Source organism: Macrobrachium nipponense, chromosome 19 (genome assembly GCF_015104395.2).
Source record: "Macrobrachium nipponense isolate FS-2020 chromosome 19, ASM1510439v2, whole genome shotgun sequence".
Lineage (NCBI taxonomy): Eukaryota > Metazoa > Arthropoda > Malacostraca > Decapoda > Palaemonidae > Macrobrachium > Macrobrachium nipponense.
Genome location: NC_061088.1, coordinates 27203869 through 27230398, shown reverse-complemented (window position 1 = coordinate 27230398; position 26530 = coordinate 27203869). Strand labels below are relative to the sequence as shown.

General features: G+C 38.6%; 1 protein-coding gene across 1 annotated transcript in view; it reads left to right on the top strand.

The window, feature by feature from the left end:
• Window positions 1-26530, top strand: part of LOC135215403 (titin-like) — a 206828-nt gene that overhangs the window by 153797 nt on the left and 26501 nt on the right. The window contains 9 exon segments of the mRNA XM_064250008.1: window positions 1730-17599; window positions 17602-18897; window positions 19032-19198; window positions 19934-22328; window positions 23479-23526; window positions 25254-25382; window positions 25644-25796; window positions 26048-26217; window positions 26442-26530. The exon segment at window positions 26442-26530 is cut by the window's right edge and continues 253 nt beyond it. Of these exon segments, the coding sequence (XP_064106078.1) occupies window positions 1730-17599; window positions 17602-18897; window positions 19032-19198; window positions 19934-22328; window positions 23479-23526; window positions 25254-25382; window positions 25644-25796; window positions 26048-26217; window positions 26442-26530 (20317 nt within the window).

Here is a 26530-nt window from a genome sequence, read left to right as displayed (position 1 = left end):
GTTGAACTTTCAAAGGCGTCTGCAACAGTTGTACCATCACCACAGATACATGATACAGGACTTCCTTTACATTACCATACATTGTCATCTGTGGACGTCACAACTGTTGAGGGACTGTTTACACCATTATTAGAGAAGTGTTATGCAAATATTTTCTCTATTCCAGAAATGTCTTATGCAGTTATTCAGCCTTTAACAATTGTATCTGAATCAGGAGTAAAACTGCACTTCCACTCAACATCTACATGTGAATACTCCGATGTAAACAGCCTCACAATTCTTTCACCACAGAGTGCTGAAATGGATTGTGCAACAGAGGTTATGGTTGAATTTTCAAAGGAGTCTGCGATAATTATACCTTCACCACAGATATATGATACAGGACTACCCTTACTTCACCCTAATTTGTCATCTGTGGACTTCGCAACTGTTGAGGAACTGTTTGCACCATTATTAGAGAAAAGTTATGCAAATATTTTCTCTATTCCAGAAATGTCTTATGCAGTTATTCAGCCTTTAACAATTGTATCTGAATCAGGAGTAAAGCTGCACTTCCACTCAACATCTACATGTGAATACTCCGATGTAAACAGCCTCACAATTCTTTCACCACAGAGTGCTGAAATGGATTGTGCAACAGAGGTTATGGTTGAATTTTCAAAGGAGTCTACGACAGTTACACCTTCACCACAGATATATGATGCAGGATTTCCTTTACTTCACCCTAAATTATCATCTGTAGACTTCACAACTGTTGAGGAACGGTTTACACCATTATTAGAGAAATGTTATGCAAATATTTTCTCTATTCCAGATATGTCTTATGCAGTTATTCAGCCTTTAACAATTGTCTCAGAATCAGGATTAAAACTGCACTTCCATTCAACATCTACATGTGAATATTCTGATATAACCAGCCTCTCAGTTCTCTCGCCACAGAGTCCTGAAATGGACAGTGCAGAGGTTATGGTTGAAATTGCAAAGGAGTCTGCAACAGTTATACCTTCACCACAGATATATGATACAGGACTCCCCTTACTTCACCCTAATTTGTCATCTGTGGACTTCACAACTGTTGAGGAACTGTTTGCACCATTGTCAGAGAAATGTTATGCAAATATTTTCTCTATTCCAGAAATGTCTTATGCAGTTATTCAGCCTTTAACAATTGTATCAGAATTGGGATTAACACAGCACTTCCATTCAACATCTTCATGTGAATATTCTGAAGAAGCAGAATTTTTACCAAATGCTCCTGTCTATGTTCAGGCTACACTGACACACACATCAGAATTGCCACGTGCTTCTGTATATAAACCAACTATAAGATCAAGACTGAAACATTCCTCTATCTCTACTGTATCTTACACAGAACAATCTATGACACTTGAAAATTTAATGCCATTTACTCCACATACTACGCAGGCAAATATTGTCATTATGCCAGAGCTGGATACAGCAACTACACAACAGATCACATTCGTTTCCGAGAGAGGTCATGCTCTTGTATATTCATCTTTCTCTGACCAAGAACAATATACTACAACAAATGACTTGATCAAATCACACCCTAATGATATGCATGCCTTAGTATCATACATACCAGAGCTGAATTTTGCACACGTTAAACCAACACCGGATATATTTCATGGTATAGAACATTCTTCTAAAACGACTGAAATACTCGCCCCACACTTTGAAGAATTACAGCCTTCTTTGTTTGTTTCAGAACAAGAAAATGCAGACATTACAGTCATGTACCCTATTACATCTGTCACTGGCCAAACAATGACTACGGAAGACATGGCAACACCTATTCCTGAACAAGTGCATGCTACAACACTCACTGTTCCAGATTTGGGATTTGCATCCTCTCACTCTGTTACAGTTGTCATGGAAACTGGCCTAACTGTAGTTCATCCTACAACAGTTTTTCATGAATGTGACACAACAGAAGATATTGCTCCATATGTTCCCATCTCTGCTCATGCAACATCAAAATATGTCCCCAGTCTGGATTATGCAACAGTTCAACCTTTAATAGTGGTAACAAAGGCTGGCTTGGCTGTTGTGTATCCATCTACATCTACATGTGAAAATTACACAACAGTAAATGATTTTTCAGTGGTTGTTCATGATAGTGTCACAGCGAGGGTAAGACCAGTGCCCTGTCTGGATTATGCTTCAGTACTTCCCCTGGTTCTTATTTCTGAGGCAGGCCAAACTATGTTCTATCCATCCATATCTTCAATGGAACAAGACATGGCAGCTGATGAGTTCTTTACACCATCCACACCTTTAAGTGTTAGTGCAGATGTAACATTTACTCCTGACTTGCATAATGTGACTATCCAACCATTAGTTTTAGTGTCAGAAGCAGGTCAAGCTATAGTTTATCCCAATGTAAGTGTTACACAACAAGACAGTATATGTGATGAGTTTACTATCACCAAACCTCAAGGCAGTCAGGCAGACGTAACATTTACACCAGATTTGGATTATGCAACAATTCAGCCTCTGGTTCTCATTTCTGAAGCTGGCCAAACTATCTTGCATCCTTCATTATCCATTATTGAAAAATATACTTCAGCAGATGACCTTGTTATACCTTCACCATTAAGTGCTAATGCTAATACTTTTTCCATCCCTGATTTACCATTTGCTGCAGTTTTACCTTTAGTACTTGTGTCACAAGCAGGCCAGGCTATAGTTTACCCATCTGTAAATTGCCTTGATCAAGAGCAAGTAGTTGATGCCCTCATGGTGTCTAGACCCATAATTTGTACAGCCAATATCCTGTCTGTTCCTGAGCTCTGCAGTGTAACAGTTCAGTCTTTAGATCTTTTGTATGAGGCTGGACATGCTATCATTTTTCCATCAACATCTTTTGTTGAGCATGATATTTTGACAGAAGAATTAACTACATCCAAACTTATCAGTGGCCATGCTAGGATGCTCTCAGTGCCAGAGCTGAATTATGCAATCACTCATCCTTTAGTTCTTATATCAGAAGCTGGCCACATGGTTGTTTACCCATCATCATCATTCACCGAAACCTATACCACAGTCGATAAACTAATAACACCTAAACCTTTCAGTGACAAGGTAACGGTGGTCAGCATGCCAGAACTAGAATTTGCTACAGTTAATCCACTTGTTCTCATATCAGAAGCTGGTCAAGCCATTGTTTATCCAGCAACATCTGTTCTTGAAAAGTATACAACCACAGATGATTTAAGCACACCGAAACCTTCAAGTGATATGGCACACATGCTTTCAGTTCCAGAATTGGAATATGTTGTAATCCAGCCATTAGTTATAGTTTCCGAAGCAGGCCATACAATTGTTTATCCATCAGTTTCATTTACAGGAAAGGCCAGTGTAGTAGATGAATTAACCATAGAAGAACCCTCAGGTGTTCAAGCTCAGATGCTTTCTGTACCAGAGCTTTACCATGCTATTACCCAACCTTTGGTTCTTGTGTCAGAAGCTGGGCAGACTGTTTTTTATCCATCATCATCAGTCATAGAATTTTATTCCATAGTTGATGAATTAACCTTAACTAAACCTAAGAGTGTCCAGGCTCAGTCATTTTTAGTGCCAAGCCTGGAATTTGCTGTTATCCAGCCTCTTACACTTGTATCTGAAGCTGGCCAGGCCATTGTTTATCCATCAACATCTGTCATTGAACAGGACACTGCAGCTGAAGAAATAACCATCCCCAAACCTCTTACTCAGCATGTTAATATTCCCTCTGTGCCAGAACTGCTCTCTGCTATTATCCATCCTATAGTTTTGGTGTCTGAGGTTGGGCAGGCTATCATTTTCCCATCTGTATCTTTCATTGATCAAGGCAGTGCTGCTGATGAGTTAATTATAGTTGAACCTGTGCAAGCTAAAGCTAACATACTTATATTACCTGAACTTACTTCTGCAATACCTCTACCACTAGTAATTGTCTCACAAGCAGGTCAAGCTATCATCTATCCTTCTGTTTCTGTAATTGAACGTGAACCAGTAGCTGATGACTTTACACCAACTATTCCTTTAAGTGTGCAAGCTAATATACAGTCTATCCCTGAACTGTTATGTGCTACACAACAACCTTTAGTTCTTGTATCAGAAATGGGCCTAACTGTTGTATATCCATCAACATCTGTTTTAGAACACGAAACAGTAGCTGAAGATCTTATCATAACATCTCCTTCAAGTGTTAAGGCAAGTGTGTTATTTGTTCCTGAAATGAATCATGCTACTACTCAGCCACTAGTAATTGTTTCTGAATCTGGCCGAACTGTTGTATACCCTTCTACATCTGTGCATGCGCATGAAATGACAACTCGAGATTTTGAATCTCCTGTATTTGAAAAACACTTTGCAACACGAAATACTCAGCCACAACTTGAGTATGCAAAAGTCCAACCTTTAACCATTGTATCTGATAAAGGATTTGTCCTCATTCATCCACAAACATCTCATATTGAATACACAACATCAGAGGATCTGGATATAGAAACCCCCGAAGAAATGCATGTTACAGTTACTTGTGTCCCATCTCATAATCTGGCCAGCACTTTACCTCTCAAACTTGTTGATGAAACAGGCCTTACCACAGTGTTTCCTTCCATATCAGTGTCAGAACAAGAATTTACAACATCAGAACTTATAACCCATCTTCCTAAAACTGCCCATGCAATCACATCGGACATTGTACAACTTCCTGAATTTGGAATTGCAGAAACAACACCTATTCCATTCATCTTATACCAAGATACAGCAGAAACCACAAGACAAGTTTCCAAAATCTTTGATGAACCCTGCATGTCCCCTGTAACCCATTCCTCTGTACCATCCCAAACAGGCAAAACTACAGAGGGACCAGCACCAATCACCTCTACTACCACTACAACCACGATATCAGAAGTGAAGACAGAAGACATTAAAATTGGTGATATACAAGACAAAACTTTGACAGCAGTGACTGCAACCATGAGTTCCAAACACACAGGGTGGGGGGAAGAGGAGGAGTCTGAGGAAATAGAGTCAAAGAAATCTACAATTATTTTCACTCCAGATCAGAAAGAGAAGCGAATCACTGAGGAAACAAAGACCTTGTCAGTTGTGGAGCCATTAGCAGCTGATAGATCAACAGTAACAATCACAGAAGAAGTCTCACAAGATATAGCTACATGCCCAATAACTCTCAAGACAGTTAAACAACGTGATGTCACAACAGTTAGTGAAGAAGGTTTAACCCATGAAGTTATGGTAGGCATTGGAGTAGAGGCTGGGACATACAAAATTACAGAGGAGACTCAAGTCACAACCCTTGGCAAAACTATTAAGCCAAAGGAAGTGTTTGAGTCTTCATTTAGCATGTCAACTATTGAAACTCCGGTGGTAGAATCAGATACAGGTAGTAGGGAGAAGTCAGTAACTGAAATAGAAGAAGTAACAGAAGTGGAAGAGGTAGATGAGAAAACATTAGGCATTCAGAGACCCAAAATAGGTGAATCTCGGGAAGAAACTGTTGCACAGTTTGAGGAACACATTTCACCAGTTACAGCCCAATCTTCAACTGAACAGAAAGATGTTTTGAGTTTTGCTAAATCTTCCATCACTAGTGTACTTTCAGCAAAACATGTTGCTCCATCTGTTCATATTACAAAAACACAAACAATTATTACAAAAGATGGAGAAGTTATACAGCATGAAACTACAATCACTTCAGGCACTGAGACAGAAGACATAGGTTTCTCAGAACCATTAGAAATTACAGAAGTTGAAGATACACAAGAAAGCCCTGCTTCTGACTTCAAAGTAACTTTCCCAGATACACATAGGGGGTCTTTAGATGACAGGCAGTTACCAAAGGATATGGAAATAATACCAGTTGAATCATCTGAGACAGAAACAGAGGATATAATATCTCATGATGAAAAAGAATCACTTACAGTGTTTCCTGAATGTATACTTGAGCCTTTACCTCAGACTGTAGAATGTAGGGCTGTATCATCAAAAGTGCAGTTTGAACGAGCTTCTATATCAGAGACACTTACATTTATAGGACCACACCCTGAAGATTCTATTCGTAAAACGTGTACAGTACAAGTAGAGGAAGACTTTGAAGATTGGGAGGATGAAGAAAAGAAAAAGCTAGGTGGTATTAAGAAACAAACAAAAAGTGTTACTGAATACAGAACTGACACTGAAGAAACTACAGACATTACACCAATATCTAAAACTACTCAGCAGACCATCATGCAAAAGCAAGTTTCTGAACACAAAGACATTCAAAAAGATGTCAAAGTTATTGAGTCTTCTCAGGAGATAACAACTTCTCTTATACCTTCCATAGAATCTACAGAAACTACCATAACTACAGAAGAAAAGTTAAAAATTGAAGAGCCAAAGACAACAGAAATAATAGCAGAGGAAACAAGAATGTTTGAGAGCAGTAAGCCCCAGCCAGAAAAAGCAAAGCCACTCATCATGGAAGATTTGAAAGAGACACTGACAGTTATGGAGAGATTCTCTGAGGAGCAGCCATCTCCATGGCAAAAGGGAGACAAGGTTCACCTGAAGAAGTCAGTGAGCATAACACCTGATGTTGTCCAGTCAGTTCCATTGCAGATAACAGATATGAAAGTTGAAGAAAGTTACGTTAATTTAGAAACACAAAAAGGAAAAGAGGTTAGAGCAACTGTGACAGAAGAATTAAAGGATTCGTTGACTATTACAGAAAAGATTCCAGAAGAGAAGCCCATACCATTTAAGAAAGGGGAGAAAATTCCTTTCAAAACCCAGAGTATTGAACCTAAATTAGTATCTTCTGAACCCCTCCATGTAACAGATACTAAAGTGGAGGACAGTTGTGAAGCATTATCCACTCCAAGAGATGAGTGTGTACAGGCTGTTGTAAAGGAAGATCTTAGAACTCCATTGACAGTTACAGAAAAACTGTCAGAAGAGGCTCCTATGCCATTTAAAAAGGGTGACAAAATTCCATTTAAAACTCAAAATATTGAACCAAAGTTGGTTGCATCTGAACCAATCCAAGTAAGTGATACTAAGGTGGAAGATACATTTGAGCCATTACAAACAGATCAGAGTAAACCTGTGACAGCCAAAGTCTCAGAAGATCTCCGTTCTTCAGTAACCATTACTGAAAAGATACCTGAAGAGCAGCCAGTAACTTTTGAGAAAGGAGAGAAGATTCCTTTCAGATTGCTGAACATAGAGCCAAAAGTTGTATCTACACAGCCCATACAGATTACAGACACTAAGGCTGAAGATTCTTATACCTTACTCAAGACTGAAAAGAATAAAGAAGTTAAGGCAACTGTTATGGAAGATTTAAGAGATTCCATAACAGTAGTCGAGAAGATGTCTGAGGAAATACCTGCACCATGGAAAGTTGGTGATAAATTACAATTCCGAACTCAGAGTATCAAGCCCAATGTCATTCCTTCTCAGTCTCTACAGGTAACAGACACAAAAACTGTGGAAACATCAGTATCTTTCATTTGTGAAAAGGATGCAGAAGCCCAAGCTACAGTGACTGCTGATTTGAAGGAGCCAGTAACTGTGACTGAAAAACTTTCAGAAGAGCAGCCGTCTCCTCTAAAGAAACCACCAAGAATGACTGCTGATGCTGCTGACCATAAGCTGATGGTAATGGAACATGATTCCCTAGCCATTACAGAGGTTAACCTGGGAGAAGGTGGTGCTCATTTTGAATCAGAAAAGACAGATTTCCAGAAAGCAACTGGAAAGTTGGAGCCACAGATAGCACTCACCACTATAGATCATCGTTCTGAAGACTCTTTATCACAGCTATCTGACCTAGTAAAAATTACAAAGAATGCTGTAATTAGACAACCAGATGCAAGACAGACTGTTGAGGTAATGGAGCAAGTCCCTCATGAGAGTACGGGTGAACTACAGAAAGACAAGCCTGTTTATGAAAGTCCAAAATGTGGCCTTATTGGACAGACTGCTCCACAAGTTGAGGAGGTTATGCTTCATGATTTAGAAGAGAAGTACATTACTAAATTGCCAGAAACTTTGAGCACCAAAGAGTCTACTGTTCAAAAGGAATCTGAAGCTGTAATAATAGCTGAAACAAAGATTGAAGAAGATTCTGTGCAGTGGGAGAAGAAAGTTGAACAAATGGAAAAAGCAAAGCCAAATGTTTTAGAACAAAGATACATTCAGGTGGCTGAAACATTTGAAGTAGATAAAGAAGATGTATTTACTGAACCAAAGGATCTTAGGCAGCAAGGAAAACCATCAGAAGTTCAACCTCTAGAACCGCTCACTGTTCATGGTCCTTACATAGAAGAAGATGCTGCCACTTGGAAAGCACGTGTAGAAAAGGAACAAACAGCTAGAGCATCTATTTTGGAAAACATGCCTCTAAGTATTTCTGAGCCTCTACAGCATGATACACTCAAGCAATATAAGGCTGATCAGCCAATTGAAGCTCATGCAATCACAACAGAGGGAAAACAGGAAGCTTTAGCAGTATCTGAAATTAAAGCAGTTTCACCAGTCAGAGAAATCAAGAAAGAGGATACAGTGCAAGAGCATGCTGAGGTTATACACTCAAAACAGTCCTCATTGATGATTTCAACATCAGTTATTCAAGAATGCGAAGGACCTTTAGAAATTAGGAAACCTATGGAATTCCAGGCTGATGGAATGAATATTGATGCATATCAGTCAATCATGATTGCAGATACAGAAGTACACTTACCCATTGGAACTTTGGAAAAGCTGAGCCTGCTTACTAATACAGCAAAGACTAGTTTTGTTCCACAAAAGGCAATTGAGATTTTAGAATCACAAACCCATCAAAAGGAAAAGGATTTCAAGCCTGAAAAGACTGCAGACCTACAATTAGAAGGTACTCTAGAATGCAGTGAACATTCACTAGAAGTAAGAGAAACTAAAGCCGAGTCTCCTATAAGAGATTTTAAAGAAGTGAAACCTGTCACAGACACTGCAAGTTCATTCTTGATTCCTCAACAATCAGTGAAGGTTTCAGAAGTGTCTGAGTGTTTCAAAGAAGAGGAATTTTCAGAAGTTCCTCGGCAATCACACGTTGCATCATCAGATGAAATCCCTGCACAACATCCCATTCATGTTACACAGAGTACAGTCCAAGATAGCATACAAGATTTTAAAGATTTATCTCCAGTAAAAGAAACAGCATCTGTTGATGTGAAAGGTTTTCATGCAGCATCAGTAATGGAGGTTCATACTGATCATGGTGAGGAAGCCTACAGTCCATCTAAGCCCCACCTGACTTCTGCAAAAAGAGATCTTGTTGAGGGACTGCATTCTCTCATTACTGAGGAAATTTGTGCTTCATCATCTGTTGGGAATTTACCTTTGCCTGAGATTCCCCAGTCTAAAGAAGCAGTAAAATCTTTTGAAGAAAAGAAAGCTGTTTCAGTTCATGAAACTGGAACTCACGAAAAAGAAGGACCATTCAGTGAGGTTCAGCCACTGCAGATCAGTCTTAAATCTAAAATAAATGGTGGCCTTGAACCATTGCTTGTAACTGAAATTGAAAGTGAAGAATCAGTTGGTAAAGTAGCAAGCAAAGAATTACCATCTAGTGAGAGAGCTAATATCGAGCTTACACATACAACAAAGCTTGCTTTAATGTCAGGTGTCTTGATATCTGAACGAGAAGGATGTCTCGATGAAGAAAAACTTGATACACAAAAGGCCGATGGGAGCATAAGCACTGAAGAAGCCATCACAGTCATGGAAACCTTACCCCAGTCATTGACGGAAGAATTATTGGTAGCTCCAAAGCCAAAAACAGAGGAAGGAATAGGATCTTTAATTCCATCCAAAACTGCATCTGTTTCAGAAGTTGTTCTTCATGAAAAAGAGGGAATTCACCTAAATGAAAAACTCCCAACAGTCTCATTAGATAGCTATATGTTACCACCAAATATTCCACTTATTGTGCAAGAAGCCCAGATTCAGTCTAGTACTTCCAAAATGACTAATCAGAAGATTGAAGCTACAGAATCTGCTTCAGTGTCACTCTTTGCGCACCAAATTGCATCTGCTACTGATGTGGGAGTAAGTGAAAAAGAAGGTGTATATAAACAAGATAAGCCAAAAGAGGATCTTGCTGTTGTTGAATATGAAAGTGAAAAGGCTCCCATTCAGGTTAGTGAAACAAGGGCTGAATCTCCCATAAAAGATTTTAAAGAAAAGAAACCTGTAGATGCACAAGCTCAGCCAGATATAATTCCACAAAAAGCCATTACTGTGTCTAAAGCAGAAGCACAAGAAAAAGAAGGTGATTTGCAAACAAAACAGCCAACACTTATTTCGCTCAAGTCAGATATTACTCAAGCTTTACATCCACTTACTGTGTCAGAAGTTTTGGTAGAACCCACCATCCAAGACCTTCACATAGATGAGCAAATTAAAGAACAAGCAGATTCAAGTCATATTCTGCATCGTGCTGCTGCTGTCAGTGAGCCTTTTGTTCATCTGAAAGAAGAAGAATATAGTGAATTAAAACCAGTGCCTATTGCCCCAAAAGAATCACACATCCCTGCAAATCAACCTGTTTTGATAACTGAAACACTGTCTGAAATGTCAGTTACTGAGCACACTGAAAAGGAAGTACCAAAGAGTACTGCTAAAAGTCATATTATACCCCAAGATATGCTTCAGGTGGAAGAAATCTGCATTCATGAATCTGAAGGAGATTTTAAAAGAATTATTCCAGATCAGTCTGTTGGCAAGCAAGAGCAGATTCCACTTCACATTGTTGCTATGTCCTCTGATGTGGAACTGGTAGAGAGTGTTGCAAAATTGTCTGAAATAGAAAAAGCTCAAGAAAAGACTGCCACTTTAACAATTAATCCCCAGCAAGCAGCAGAAACATTGCAACATGAAGTTAGTGAGGCAGAAAATATTCTTTCCATTCTGTCAGAGAACAACAAAACAGCAACCAAGAGTGTCGAAGAGATGCAGTCTGTCTCAGTGTCAATAGTAAGTGCTGAAACAAAGGAACAAGATTACTTTTCAGATGACCTACCTTCGACCCACAATGTAGAAGCCAAACCAGTTATTACTCCCCTTCACCTTGCAAATGTTGCCCATCCTGACATAGCAGAGCAGGAAGGTAGCATTCCCACCCTTGAGATCCCTAGTGCCACCACTGCCAAACTCCACTTTACCCCACACACATCTAAGCAAATTACTCAGCAACATCCTGATATTCTTCCAGGAATATTAAAACCAGAAGCACCTGTAAGTGCTACTGGTAAAGTAGTTATGGAACAATCAACGCATGTGTCAGGATCACAGGAAGTTGTTGTTGAAACACTTTCAGAAGAAACCCCCAAGTTCACTCCTCAATCTGTGAAAGCCCATTCCCTTATAGATAGTCAAGAAACGATATCAGTATTACAGGTTTCAGCTCTTAACCAGGCTGAAATGATGAATGACATCGTTAAACCTTTGCCAGCTTTAGCAAAACCAGTTCAAACAACCCAGCAAAGTATCCATGTTGAAGAAGTTGATTTAAGAGAATCATCATCCAATGTCACTTTTGAAAAAACAACAGAACAAGTAGCAAAACCCGTATTTGACCACAGAGAACATGTTACTGTTTCAGAAATTAAATCCAATGAACTCCCCATGGATCTAAAAGAATCAATAATTGAAGGCAAGGCCACACCCTTAGTAAAACCTCATGAGATATTTACCATTTCCTCTGTAACTACAGCAGAATGTTATGAAGAAACAAAAAGCCCTAAGCCAAAGCTAGAAAAAGCTGAACCCATAGCAACTACACAGGAAAGCCTCAGTGTACAAGAAACTAAAGTGCATGAGAGTTCAAGTGAAATTGATATAAAAAGACCAGTTGAAGAAAAGGCCACACCTAGAGTTTCAAAGCGAGAATCAGTGTTGATATCAGAAGTTAAAACAGAAGAAAAACCTGTATCTATCAGAGAACGAAGACCATCGCAAGAGAGAGCTAGACCTGTAGTATCGAAGAGTGAGCATGTTATAATATCTGAAACATCTGCTTCAGAAGCTCATGGAATTGTTAAGCATCGCACACCTTCTCAAGAAAGAGCAAGGAGAGTTTTATCAGAAAGAGAACATGTTATGGTTTCAGAAGTACGGTCTGAAGAAGCACCAAGTGCTGCAAAGCAGAGAACACCATCACAAGAAAGAGCAAAGAAGGTACTCCCTCGCAAAGAGCCCCTTGTTGTTGAAGAGGTCAAAGTTCATGAAGTTCCCAAGGATCTTCCAAAATCTAAACCAAAAGGGGATAAAGCTAAGAAAATTATGCCACAACAAGAATCAATATCAGTTCATGAAACCAGGGTTGAAGCCCACACAGGAGATTTATCTCATGTAATGCCAAAGGAAGAGAAAGCGATGCCAATATTCCAGAAACGATCATCAGTTTCTGTATCTGAAGTTTCAAGTCATGAAATGACCGTACGCATGCCAGATTATAAACCAGAGAAAACTCATTCAGCACAGACCTCAATGGATCATAGGGAAGTAGTGATGATCTCAGAAATTACTGCTGATGAAGTTCCAAATAAAGTTGTAAAAGAGAAAATGAATACTCAAACTGCTAATGTTGTTCTTCCAGAAATGAAAGAAACCATTCAGATATCAGAAGTAACAACTGGAGAGTCTCCTCATGATGTAGTACTGGCCAAGAAAATAGAGGAACATGCTAATGTTATTATTAAACCAAGTGAATCTATCAATATATCCCAGACACAGGTTCATGAGTCGACTGATGAAGTTCGTCATGAAAAATGCAAAGGAGAAAAGGCCTCTACTATTCTTCCCCAACAGGATTCCATAACCGTCCAGGAGGTAAGTATAAAAGAGTTCCCCCAAGATATTGTAGATCATAAACCTCAAACACAAAAAGCTAAGTCTGTTTTCTCCCCGCGCCAGTCCATTGCAGTAGAAGAAATAACTGTTAAAGAGACATCTGGTTCAGTGGCAGATATTAAGTTTAAAACAGAAAAAGCAAAGTCAGTAATTTCTGAAAAGGAATCTATCACAGTAGAGGAAGTTTCGGTCAAGGAAGATACAGCAAGCATCAAGGATGTAAAACCTAAGCCAGAAAGTGCTCAGACTGTGTTTTCACCTCAGGAATCAATTGCAGTCCAAGAAGTTTCTGTTAAAGAAGCTCCTGGATCAGTAAGTGATAGAAGGCCAAAATCTGAAATGGCAACATCAGTTGTATCACCTCACGAATCACTCACAATTGAAGAGGTTAATGTTAAAGAAGCTTCTGCAGACTTGGCTGATAAAAAACCCAAGACAGAACAAGCACTATCTATTTTTTCATTGCAAGATTCTATTTCAGTACAAGAAATTTCAGTGAAAGAGTCTCCAGGCTCTATATCAGATGCAAAACCTAATACTCAGCAAGCAGAACGCATTATTTCTCCTCATGAATCAATATCAGTCCAAGAAGTATCAGTTAAAGAGGCACCTAGTGGGATAACTGAAAGTAAGCCTAAGACAGAGAAGGCCACTTCAATTTTCTCACCTCAAGAATCTATTGCAGTTCAAGAAGTTTCAATAAAAGAGGCTCCTGGTTCAGTCAAAGACTTGAAACCCAAAACAGAACAAGCTACCTCCATATTTTCACAACAAGAATCTATTTCTGTGCATGAGGTATCTGTAAAGGAAGCACCAGGTACCATGAAAGACCTTAATATGAAATCAGAGCAAGCCTCTTCTATCATATCTCCACTTCAGTCTTTAACAATACAAGAAGTCAGTGTAAAAGAAGCACCTGCAGATTTAAGCGACAAAAAGCCCAGACCTGAACAGGCAACCTCTATTATATCACCTCATGAGCCTATTTCCATTCAGGAAGTATCAGTGAAAGAGGCCCCAGGTACAATGAAAGATGCTCAGCCAAAAACACAGCAAGCCACCTCAGTCTTATCTCAGCAGGAATCTATATCAGTTCATGAGGTAAGTGTAAGAGAAGCTCCTGGTTCCTTGAAGGAAACCAGACCAGAACAAGGACAAGCACAGTCAATTCTATCACAACAGGAATCAATTTCTGTACAAGAGGTTGCTGTCAAGGAAGCACCTGGGGACATAAAGGATTTAAAACCAACGATCGGACAGGCAGTATCTATACTTTCTCAGCAAGAATCAATATCTGTACATGAAGTATCAGTCAAGGAAGCTCCTGGAGATGTGAAGGAGTTGAAACCTAAAAAGGAACAGGCAACTTCTATACTTTCTCAGCAAGAATCTTTATCAGTTCAAGAAGTGTCTGTTAAAGAAGCTCCTGGGTCTGTAAAAGACCTGAAACCTAAGACAGAGCAAGCAACATCAATTTTTGCTGAACAAGAATCAATTTCGGTGCATGAAGTATCTGTGAAGGAGGCCACAGGAGCTGTAAAAGATGCTAAAACAAAGATGGAACAAGCAACCTCAGTGTTATCAGAACAAGAATCAATATCTGTTCATGAAATATCTGTTAAGGAAGCACCTGGATCACTTAAAGACTTAAGACCAAAGAAAGAACAGGCAACTTCGATACTGTCACAACAAGAATCCATTGCTGTTCATGAGATAGCTGTCAAGGAAGCACCTGGATCAGTCACAGACTTGAAACCAAAGACAGAGAAGGCTACTTCAGTATTATCTCAACAAGAATCTATTGCTGTACACGAAGTCTCGGTGAAAGAGTCACCAGGATCAATAAAAGATCTTAAACCTAAAAAGGAACAAGCAACCTCTATTCTTTCCCAGCAAGAATCAATTTCAGTCCATGAAGTCTCTGTTAAAGAAGCGCCCGGGTCTGTGAAGGATCTAAAGCCAAAATCAGAGACAGCTACGTCCATCCTTTCTCAGCAAGAGTCCATAACCGTTCATGAGATATCTGTAAAGGAGGCACCAGGAGAAATGAGTAATCTAAAGCCAAAAACAGAACAGGCAGCATCAATTATATCACCCCATCAACCTATTACAATTGAAGAAGTAAGTGTTAAGGAGGCACCAAGTGATATAAGTGAAAGAAAGCCTAAAGAAGAGCAGGCAACCTCCATTTGGTCTCCGCATGAACCCATATCTATTCAAGAAGTTTCAGTTAAAGAAGCCCCTGGTTCAATGAAAGATGCAAAGCCCAAGACAGAACAAGCAACATCAATTCTGTCTGAACAGGAATCATTATCAGTACATGAAATCAGTGTAAAAGAAGCTCCTGGTACTGTAAAGGAAATGAAACCAAAAGGAGAACATGCAGTTTCAGTTCTCTCCCAACAAGAATCAATTTCAGTGCATGAGGTATCTGTTAAAGAAGCACCTGGATCAGTAAAGGATCAGAAGCCAAAAAGTGAGCAGGCCATGTCTGTACTTTCACAGCAGGAATCCATATCTGTGCATGAAGTATCAGTGAAGGAAGCTCCAGGATCTATGAATGATTTGAAATTCAAAACAGAACAGGCATCATCAAGCATTTCATCTCATGAATCGGTTACTGTAGAAGAGGTTAGTGTTAAAGAGGCGACTGGCGATATAAGTGACAGGAAACCAAAGTCAGAAAAGGCCACTTCTATTCTCACTCCTCAGGAACCATTAGCTATTGAAGAAATTACAGTCAAAGAATATCCTGGATCAATGAAAGACTTAAAGCCAAAAACTGATCAAGCAGTTTCAATACTCTCTGAACAAGAGTCTATTTCTGTTCATGAGATATCAGTAAAAGAGGCTCCTGGTGATGTAAAAGACCTCAAGCCTAAGGCTGACCAAGCTACATCTGTACTATCACAACAGGAATCTATTTCTGTTCATGAGGTGTCAGTAAAAGAAGCCCCAGGTGATGTCAAAGATCTCAAACCTAAAACTGACCACGCAACATCTGTATTCTCCCAACAAGAATCCATTACCGTACAGGAGGTATCTGTGAAAGAGGCTCCAGGGGAAGTAAGAGATCTTAGACCCAAGCCAGATCATGCAACGTCAATTCTTTCTCAACAGGAATCTATCACTGTTCATGAAATTTCTGTAAAAGAGGCCCCAGGAGACATGAAAGATATTAAACCTAAGACAGATCATGCAACATCAGTACTTTCTCAGCAAGAAAGCATTACAGTCCACGAGGTGTCGGTTAAAGAAGCAACGGGAGAAGTGAAGGATCTTAAACCCAAAGCAGATCAAGCAACTTCCATTCTTTCTCAACAGGAATCTATTTCTGTTCATGAGGTGTCTGTGAAAGAGGCCCCAGGAGACATGAAAGATATTAAACCTAAGACAGATCATGCAACATCAGTACTTTCTCAGCAAGAAAGCATTACAGTCCACGAAGTGTCGGTTAAAGAAGCAACAGGAGAAGTGAAGGACCTTAAACCCAAAGCAGACCAAGCGACTTCCATTCTTTCTCAGCAGGAATCTATTACTGTTCATGAGGTGTCTGTGAAAGAGGCACCTGGAGATGTGAAAGAACTGAAACCTAAGGCAGATCAGGCGACATCAGTACTTTCTCAACAAGAATCTATTTCCATCCATGAAGTTTCTGTAAAAGAAGCTCCTGGAGAAGTGAAAGACCTCAAGCCTGTGATAGATCAAGCACAATCAGTTTTCTCTCCACAAGAATCTATTACTGTTCATGAAGTTTCGGTAAGAGAGGCACCAGGAGATGTCAAAGATCTGAAACCTAAGACTGATCAGGCAACATCTATATTATCTCAACAAGAATCTATAACTGTGCAAGAAGTTTCTGTAAGGGAAGCCCCTGGAGAAGTTAAAGATCTCAAGCCCAAGACTGATCAAGCAAGATCAGTTCTTTCAGAACAAGAATCTATATCTGTCCAAGAAGTTACTGTGAAAGAAGCTCCAGGCGATGTAAAAACTCTTAAACCAGTAACAGAACAGGCTACATCAGTTTTGTCACAACAAGAGTCAGTTTCAGTTTATGAAGTGTCAGTTAAAGAGGCTCCAGGAGATGTAAAAGATTTAAAGCCTAAGCAAGAACAAGCATCATCAGTATTCACTCAACAAGAGTCTATATCTGTTCAAGAAGTTTCTGTAAAAGAAGCTCCTGGATCAATAAAGGACATTAAACCAAAGGCAGATAAAGCCAAATCCATTTTAACTGAGCAAGAATCTATAACTATTGAGGAAGTATCTGTAAAAGAAGCACCAAGTGCAATTGAAGATTCTGTGCCAAAATCTGCTCATGCAACAACAGCTATTACTCCCCATGAATCTGTTTCAATTGAGGAGGTAACAACAAAAGAGGTGCCATTAGATATAAGTGAAGAAAAGCCAAAAACAGAAAAGGCAAAGTCTGTGTTATCACCACAGGAATCAGTTGCTGTTCAAGAAGTTTCAGTCAAAGAAGCTCCTGGGTCAATGGCAGATTTGAAATTCAAGACTGAACAAGCAAAACCAGTGGTCTCTATGCATGAATCTGTTACAGTGGAAGAAATTTCTGTGAAAGAATCTTCTTCTGATATAGATATGAAGAAACCAACTGAATTGAAAGCCACATCTGTATTGTCAGCCCAGGAATCTCTGTCTGTTGAGGAGGTGACTGTTAAAGAAATGCCGTTGAACTGGAAGATATGAAACCAAAGACACATAAAGCTGTTTCTGTGTTACCTACTCAAGAGTCTGTTTCTATACAGGAAGTATCAGTCAAAGAAGTTCCAGGTACAATTCAGGATACTAAACCAATATCTGGCCAAGCTACTTCAATTATCTCTCCTCTTGAGTCAGTAACAGTTGAGGAGGTAACAGTAAAGGAGACATTTGGTGACATCAGTGATCATAAACCAAAGACTGCTACAGCAACTTCAGTGTTTTCCCCTCAGGAATCAGTATTTGTAGAGGAAGTGTCTGTAAAAGATGCTACTGGTTCTGTTAATGATCTTAAACCACAAACTGAAAAGGCAACAGCTAAGATATCTCCACATGAATCTGTCACAGTGCAAGAAGTATCTGTCAAAGAGGCACCAGATGATTTGAGTAGCCTAGAGCCCAAATCTGAAACTGCTAAATCTATCTTGACAATGCAAGAGTCTATCTCTGTTCAGGAAGTGTCCGTAAAAGAAACTCCAGAAAATATTACGGAAATCCAACCTAAGAGAGAAAAGGCACAACCTGTGGTAAGCATGCAAGAATCCTTTTCTGTGAGTGAAGTGCAAGTGGAAGGGCAGACTGAAGACATTAAGTCTCCTAAACAAAAGGAAGAAAAAGCAGAAGTTACTGTACCCAAAAAAGATTCTCTTCAGGTACTGGAAGTTGCTTCAGAGCTTGCTCCTGATGCAATACTGGAATCAAAACCAGTTGAAGATACAGCAAAGGTAACTGTAACAGAAAATCTCCAGCGAGCAGATCAAGAGGATGTTATTGTTCTGCGTGGTCCAAAGAGAGAGAAGAAAATCATAGAAGTTGTTGAAGAAACTGAAGATGAAGTATTTGAAGAAGAACCAAAACCAAAAGAAGAGGTAGTGGAAAAGAAACCTGAAGAAAAATCAACTGAAGAAGTTTCTGAGGAAGTTATTATCAAGAAACCTGAAAAACCAAAGGAAGAGGTGACAGAGGAAGTTGAAGTTAAAATGAGGCCCAAAAAGAAAACAGAAACAAAGACTGAGGAAATAACAGAGGAAGTTACTATAGAAAAACCCAAAAAACCAGAGGAAAAAGTTGAAGAAGTTACGGAGGAAATTACAATGAAACCTGAAGAGAAGATTGTTGAGGACGTTAAAGAAGACGTTGAAATCACAATTAAGCCAAAGAAGAAACCAGAAACAAAGACAGAGGAAGTTACTGAAGAGGTAACAATTAAGAAACCAGAAAAGCCTGAAGAGAAAGTGGTTGAAGAAGTTGAAATCAAAATGAAACCTAAAAAGAAACCAGAAACAAAGACAGAGGAAGTTACTAAGAAAGAAAAGCTAACATTAAGAAACAGAAAAGCCTTGAAGAGAAAAAGAAAGTGGTTGAGGAAGTTACAGAAGAAGTTGAAATCAAAATGAAACCAAAGAAGAAACCAGAAACAAAGACAGAGGAAGTTACTGAAGAAGTAACAATTAAGAAACCAGAAAAGCCTGAAGAGAAAGTGGTTGAGGAAGTTACAGAAGAAGTTGAAATCAAAATGAAACCAAAAAAGAAACCAGAAACAAAGACAGAGGAAGTTACTGAAGAAGTAACAATTAAGAAACCAGAAAAGCCTGAAGAGAAAGTGTTGAAGAGTTAAACAAAAGAAGAAGTTGAATCAAATGAAACCGCCTCAGAAGGAAGAAACAAAATAAAAGGAAGTTACTGAAGAAGTAACAATTAAGAAACCAGAAAAGCCTGAAGAGAAAGTGGTTGAGGAAGTTACAGAAGAAGTTGAAATCAAAATGAAACCAGAAGAAACCAGACAAAAGGAGAGGAAGTACTGAAGAAAGTACAATTAAGAAACCAGAAAAGCCTGAAGAGAAAAGTGGTGAGGAAGTTACAGAAGAAGTGAAATCAAAATGAAACAACCGAGACAAGAGAAACAAAGAAGAGGAAGTTACTGAAGTGGTTGAAGGAAGTTAAGAAAGAAGTTGAAATCCAAAATGAAATAAAGGAAAGTGGTTGAAAGGAAAGGTTGACAGAGGAAGATGACGGAATTGAAAGTAAACAATAAGAAACCAAATAAAATCTGAAGAAAAAAGTTCAAGTCAAAGACAGGGAAGTTACGAAGAAGTTGAAATCAAAATTAAGAAACCGAAAAAGCAAACCTGAAGAAAAAGTAAAGTCAGAGGAAGTTAAGAGGAGGTTACAATAGGAAACCAGAAAAGCCGAAAAGAAAGTTGGTTGAAGGAAAGTTACCAGAAAAAGAAGTTGAAATCCAAAATGGAAAACAAAAAGGAAAAAGAAACCAGAAACAAAGACAGAGGAAGTTACTGAGGAGGTTACAATTAAGAAACCAGAAAAGCCTGAAGAAAAAGTAGTAGAGGAAGTTACTGAAGAAGTTGAAATCAAAATGAAGCCGAAAAAGAAACCAGAAGTTAAGACTGAGGAGGTGAGTGAAGAGGTAACTATCAAGAAACCACGAGAGCCAAAGGAGACAGTAACTGAAGATGTAACTGAAGAGGTACAAATAAAACTGAAACCTGAGAAAAAGCCAGTTGTGTCTGAAGATGTAGAAGTCACAGAAGAGTTCACTGTCAAGAAGCCAGAAGAAAAGATCGTTGAACAAGTAACAGAAGAAGTGCAGATCAAAATGAAGCCCAAGAAGAAAACTGAAACTAGAACAGAAGAGATTACTGAAGAGATCACAATAAAGAAACCTGAGGAGCCAGAAGAAAAAGTAACTGAAGAAGTGACTGAAGAAGTGGAGATTAAAAGGAAGCCCAAAAAGAAGACAGAATTTAAGACGGAGGAAATCAGTGAAGAAGTTGTCATTAAGAAGAAAGAAGAGCCTGAAATTTCAGAGGTATCTGAGGAGGTTGTAATTAGAAGAAAACCTAAGAAGAAACCGCAGGAGGAAGTTGAAGATATTTCAGAAGAGGTGACCATCAAAGCACCAAAGAAACCTGAGGAAAAGGCTGTTGAAGAGATAACTGAAAGTGTTCAAATTAAGATGAAACCAAAGGAAAAACCAAAGGTAGAACACGAGGAAATATCAGAAGAAATTACTATCAAAGAAAAAGATGAGGAGATAGAAAAGGTTTCTGAGGAGGTGACTGAAGAAGTGCAGATTAAGATGAAACCAAAGAAGAAACCCTCAAAGGCTGCTCCAGAAGAGGTTACTGAAGAGTTGACTATTATCAAGCCAGAAGAAGAACCTGCTGAACAGATTGAAGAAGAAATCACAGAGGAGGTTCAGTTTAAGCTGAGGCCAAAGAAAAAACCTCAACCAAAGTATGAGGAGATTGAAGAAGAAGTTACAGTTCTGAAGAAGCGAGAGGAGAAAACTGAGGAAATTACTGAGGATGTGAAAATTACAATGAAGCCAAAAGTAGAACCAGTGGAGAAGTTTGAAGATGTATCTGAAGAAGTCACAATAAAAGAGGAAGAACCACAGGAACTGACAACTGAGGAGGTGACAGAGGATGTTCAGATTAAGCTGAAAAAGAAGAAAAAGCCAGAAATTCGTAAAGAAGAAGTTACTGAAGAAATGACAATAATTAAGCAAGAAGAGTTGGAAGAGGAAGAAATAAAAGAAGAACCAGAACAAGTTCAAATTAAGAGAAAACCGAAAAAGAGGCAAGTGGTGACAGAAGAAATATCTGAAGAATTCACAGTTCAGAAGCCTAAGAAAGAGGAGCCTGTAGAGGAGGTAGTAGAAGAGTTTAAACTGAAAAGGCCCAAGCCCAAGCAACCTGAAGGCTCTGAAGATGTCAGTGAAGAAGTCACAATAAGGCAAGAGTCACCTGAACCAAAAGTGTCTGAGGAAGTAACCGAAGAGATTAGCATCAAAATGAGGCCAAGGAAAAAGAAACCAGTTGTCACAGAAGAGGTCAGTGAGGCCTTCACTATCAAGAAACCGAAACCTAAAGATGAAGGACCCTCTGAGGTGACTGAAACTGTTACTCTGAAGAGAAAGGAAGAACCATTTGTGAGAGAGACACAGGAGATTTCTGAGGAGGTTGAGATGAAATTGAGAGAAGGAACCGAGTTTGCAAAAGAAGAAACAACAGAGGATGTGCATATTAGGATGAAACAACCCAAGAAAAAGTATTCAGTTGCAGAGGAAACGGTTGAATCGAAAATGTTGATTCAGGAGTCTGATGATGAGGATTCTGATACAATATATGAGGATGTTGATGAGTATGTGGTCATGCAACAATTTGTTGATGAGGATGTCAGTGAGGAGACCGTCGAATTCAAACTTGGCAAGCCAAGGAAACCAGTTGTGGTCAAAGACGAGGGGGAAGAACAAGTGACAATAAAGAGAAAGAAGGTTGTGGTTAAGGAAGTGGATGAAACCGATGTGAGTGGGGTAATCAGGAGGCCTGGATCTCCCGAGGAAGTGCAAGAATCATTCCAAATTAAATTGCCAAAGAAGAAAAAGCCTGAGTACAAGGTGGAAGAGGAGGATGAAGTGCAGGTAGGTTTCAGAATTAAGAAGGAGCCAAAGTACAAAGTCACAGATGATGTTGAGGAGACGTTCCAATTTAGAGGAAAAGAATCATCAGAGGAAGAAGAAGAATCGTCGGCGTCTGAGTATGAGGATGTTGAGAGTGAGTTCACCTTCAGTACTACGGAGAAGGAGATACCGTCGAAACAGATCGAGGAAACCGAAATTAGTCACAAATTCAAGCTCCCTCCCTTACCCAAACAACCCCCAGTCTTCGTCCAAGGTTAGCTCCCTCACGGCGTTCATCTTTTTGCAAGACCTAATATCCTAACCCCCCAATTATTGCACTACGCCTTTTATTTATTTCAGTTATTTGATTTCCGAAATGAACTTGCGCTTAAATATGCCAGTACATTCTTTTTCCTTTATTGATCATTTTTCTAACCTATGCATAACAAACTACATGATTTCACAAAAGTCGCTTTTTCGAGAATTATGTTCTTTTCGTTGTTTTATTATGTGAGACTCCTTTTCCGTTATTTGAGGTGGCAACGATGACTTTATGGCTTATACATTGAGCTCAAAATTTGGAAGTACTTTATATCACCGAGTTTCAGAGGAAGGGGAAATTAATAAACATTATTCCAGTTTTTTTAGTTTTTTTTTTCTTACATCTGCTTCAGAGTTATGTAGGCAGCCTTTGGTCTTCAGTGCCACCTGACAACAAATTGAGGCAGTTAGCAATGTTTACTAAATACCCGCAATGGATGCATCACTTTATTACAATTTCAGATATTATGATTCCTTGATCTTCATCGAATTCACATAGAGAGCACGATGGCGTCAGCCGTTTCCGTACCATTGCAGTATCTTAGTTAACACAGCTACAATAAACCTCAGATGAGCTCACAGCGGTCAAGAGCTTCTTATGTTTTCGTCTCGACCGAAAGCAAACTTCGTAGACATTTCTTGTAACTTTGCAAGTTAACTATCAATTTTTATTTTCTTATTTCATGCGCTCAGCTTCTTTCTGATCTATCGTTCAGTTGCGCTGCAAAGGGTGATCGCTACTCATTTCTTTCTTTCGGAGAGCGTTCTCTTTTTATTGACTTCTTTTTGTTTATTTGCTCTGGTATTGATGTGTATTAACTTTATTATTTACTAGGTTTGTTTACGTATTTTGAATAGTTAATGTTGTTTTATTGCAGGACACTTTACTAAAAGCCTTTTTTCCAGGTTTTTTTAAACAAGATATTTAGTATTGTCAAAATAGTGGGCATAGATATGTGACATAGCTTGATGGAATTTTTCTCATGTGTATAACGCAAAGGAAATCGAAATAGCATTAGTAGCAAAACAGGATACGGCAGGAACTTTCACCCTTAACGTGAGAATAACATTTTTTTTTTTTCACCCGTATCTGAAATTTCCAGAAGACGTCCAAATGCAAATACAGGTAGCGCCACAATCACCCACTGAAGGTAAAGAGTGACAAACACCAAAACACATTCATTTTATGACTCACAATTTTCTTTCTAACACCAGTGTTTGCGTTGTTAATATGAGCTGCTTTTGTTGGACTGTTCAGTTCTATGTATATGGAGTGCACAATGCAATGAAGACCTAAGGACTATGGGGCCTTAATTTTAAGTCACATCTATAGGAATTGTCGTTGGCAATGCACTCGTCTTTTGGAGTCAGGAACAGCCTGGGTCTTAGCAATTAGCCAATGTAACGACTTACATTCTCGCAGTAAATTCAATCTTCAATCGAATTTTGCGGCCCCCAGTCAAGCTCTAAAGGCAAGTAGCAGTCATCTAGGTCTTGACGTATAACTCACATAGAGGCTGTTTTCATAGGTGACAAGCCAAAATCTGTTAAAAAGACCATTCTTCGGATTTTCTTTTTAATGTGATTTTCTGTTACCATTGCTATTATTCAGCAATACTAGAATGTCTGAAACAATGTTTCCATTTTCTGTAAAATGTGAGAACATATACAAGTAAACACTGATAATTTTGAATTTACAGATTGTCCTTACATTAAATTTTCATTACATCTCTGACAAAGCAGCTCAATTACACAACTTTGAAATGCTCAGTATCTTTATCCTAATTCTTTCCACACTTTGTAGCATTCAGGACAGTTTGAAGTAGCTACATGGTCTGACATTCTTTAGCAAATTCACATTTAACTCTTAGTCGAAATTTCCTTATGACACTCACATCTAACTCATAGATTCTTCTCTCAAAGAAAAAAAAACATGAAAAAGAAAGAAAGAATTCATTTTTATGACATGACAAGGATATGAAGCTCATATCGTGTGATATTAGGTATGAGAAGAGTTCTGTCAGTAGCAGTGGACTAACTCTGCAAGTTACAGTAGATGGTGTCAGGTGGTTGGTATTGACCACTCTGCTACCAACCACTACTTCTTGTCTGTGTAACTGTAACAGGAGTTGGTTAATGCTCTTAACAGGACACTTTCAGTTTGCCTGTTATGAGTAGATAAAGGAACATACTTCTAGTTATTTCCTTTACATCAATGGATTAACACTAAACTCACATATTAACACAACAAATTTTATTTATATTGTACACACAAGATTTAATATATACATTGTTATGATTTCTTATTAAAAACTTTCTTATAACACCAAATGGAACGAGAAAAACCGTCAAATGTAGTTTGATACAGGACAATGCAACTCACTCGTTAACTACTGTCACTCCAGAAACAAGTTATTCCTTGAAGGAGCAACGGAATTGCTTATGCATAAGATACAAAAATTGTGTATTTCAGGGTTATACATTTTGTTTGCTATACACCACTGATTCGTAATGCATTATTACCTGTGATTTTTTACTTTTTCATGACCTCTTATAAGATATGATTTATTGGGAACTCATGATGAGATTTCCATAAAAGTTAATAGACCAAAAATTCTTCATTTTCACCTTTTCACTTATAAAAACAACGTTATTCACAAAAGTACTGCATCATTTCATAAATTCTGAATTAAGAAATTCTACAGTTACTTAAACTGTTGTATCACTGCAAAGCGATGCAGTTCATACCTGGGGTATATGGCTAATGAGGACCCATGTCCACGAGTAATAGGCCTCATTCTAGCAAGTTATCCGAACATATCTTTTAGAAATTAATGATATTCTCTATCTAATGCTTTCGATAACCTTTCCCCTTCAGCTTTCGAAATCGCCCCACCATTGAACGTCAAGCAGGGCGATCAACTGAGAGCTGTGGCCACCTACGTCTCGGACTCTTCACAGGAGAATGCAATGCATCTGGTTGAGGGTGAACGTGTCTACATTCATGGTAAATTATCCTCTTTTGTTCAAGATGCAGTATTATCTTGAGTATAACTGAGTTGTGGTTATTACCACCTGAGATACATTCTCTGATATTTGAAACAACTTAGCGTATGCAGTACAACAAGTACTACTTTTTATCATATCAGCAGTCTTCTCTTCAGTATTCTGTAATGCCCATTTAGCTTATTTGAGGAGAGATGATAAAGAATGCTCTTGAATATAAGGGTTACCATCAGTGCTTAAAATTATTCTCATTATTTTTCAGAAACTTCCAACAGTGACTGGTGGTTCGTGAAGAAACACCTGACGCTTGAACAAGGCTATGTTCCTGCTAAGTTACTTGCAGAGGAGGTATCATACACCCACTACGTCCAGCAAAAGTTACAGGAGAAGATCATGAAGCTTCCCATCTTCGAAAGTAAGTATGAAAGATGAGGGAAAAAATGCCCTTTATTTAAACTGATTCATCATGTGATTCTGATTTCTCTTAGTAGTGCCTCACCTAAGCAAAGTTTCACGTACTAGTAATATCATTGTGTAATAACTTTATTCAATTTAATTTCCGCTTAGTTTGTTGTTGAAATCAATATAAATATTAATATCCAGAGTTTTGTTCTATCAAGAAATTACAGTCTGATGGATCAGTAAATAACAAACATTCCATTGTAGAACTGAAGAAGGGCCAGAAGGCAGAGCCACCAAAGATGACTCAAATGCAGCCAATGCGTGTAAAGGATGGTCAGGAAGCTCAGTTTGTCTGTCATATCCAGGGATCACCTAGACCCAACATCACCTGGTTCAGACAAACTGCTATCATCAAGCCATCTGAAGAATTCCAGGTGAGTTTTGCAAGATCTAGTATTTTGAACATGTGAACAAAGTATTTCTTTATATTAAACTCATAGCTTATCTGACTTTTTGTCCAAAAGGGAATATTTTCGCATAATGATCCTTTTCTTGGGTAATAGAAATTAGTTATCTCTAGGTGAGACATTTTTACAAATGTTGAATACCATTCTAATTAATTATCCAACTTTATTTGTGATCTTATCTTTACCAACAGATTTTCTACTCTGATGACAACACAGCAACACTGATAATCAAGGAGGTGTTCCCAGAGGATGCCGGTTTGTTCACTTGCGTAGCAAAGAA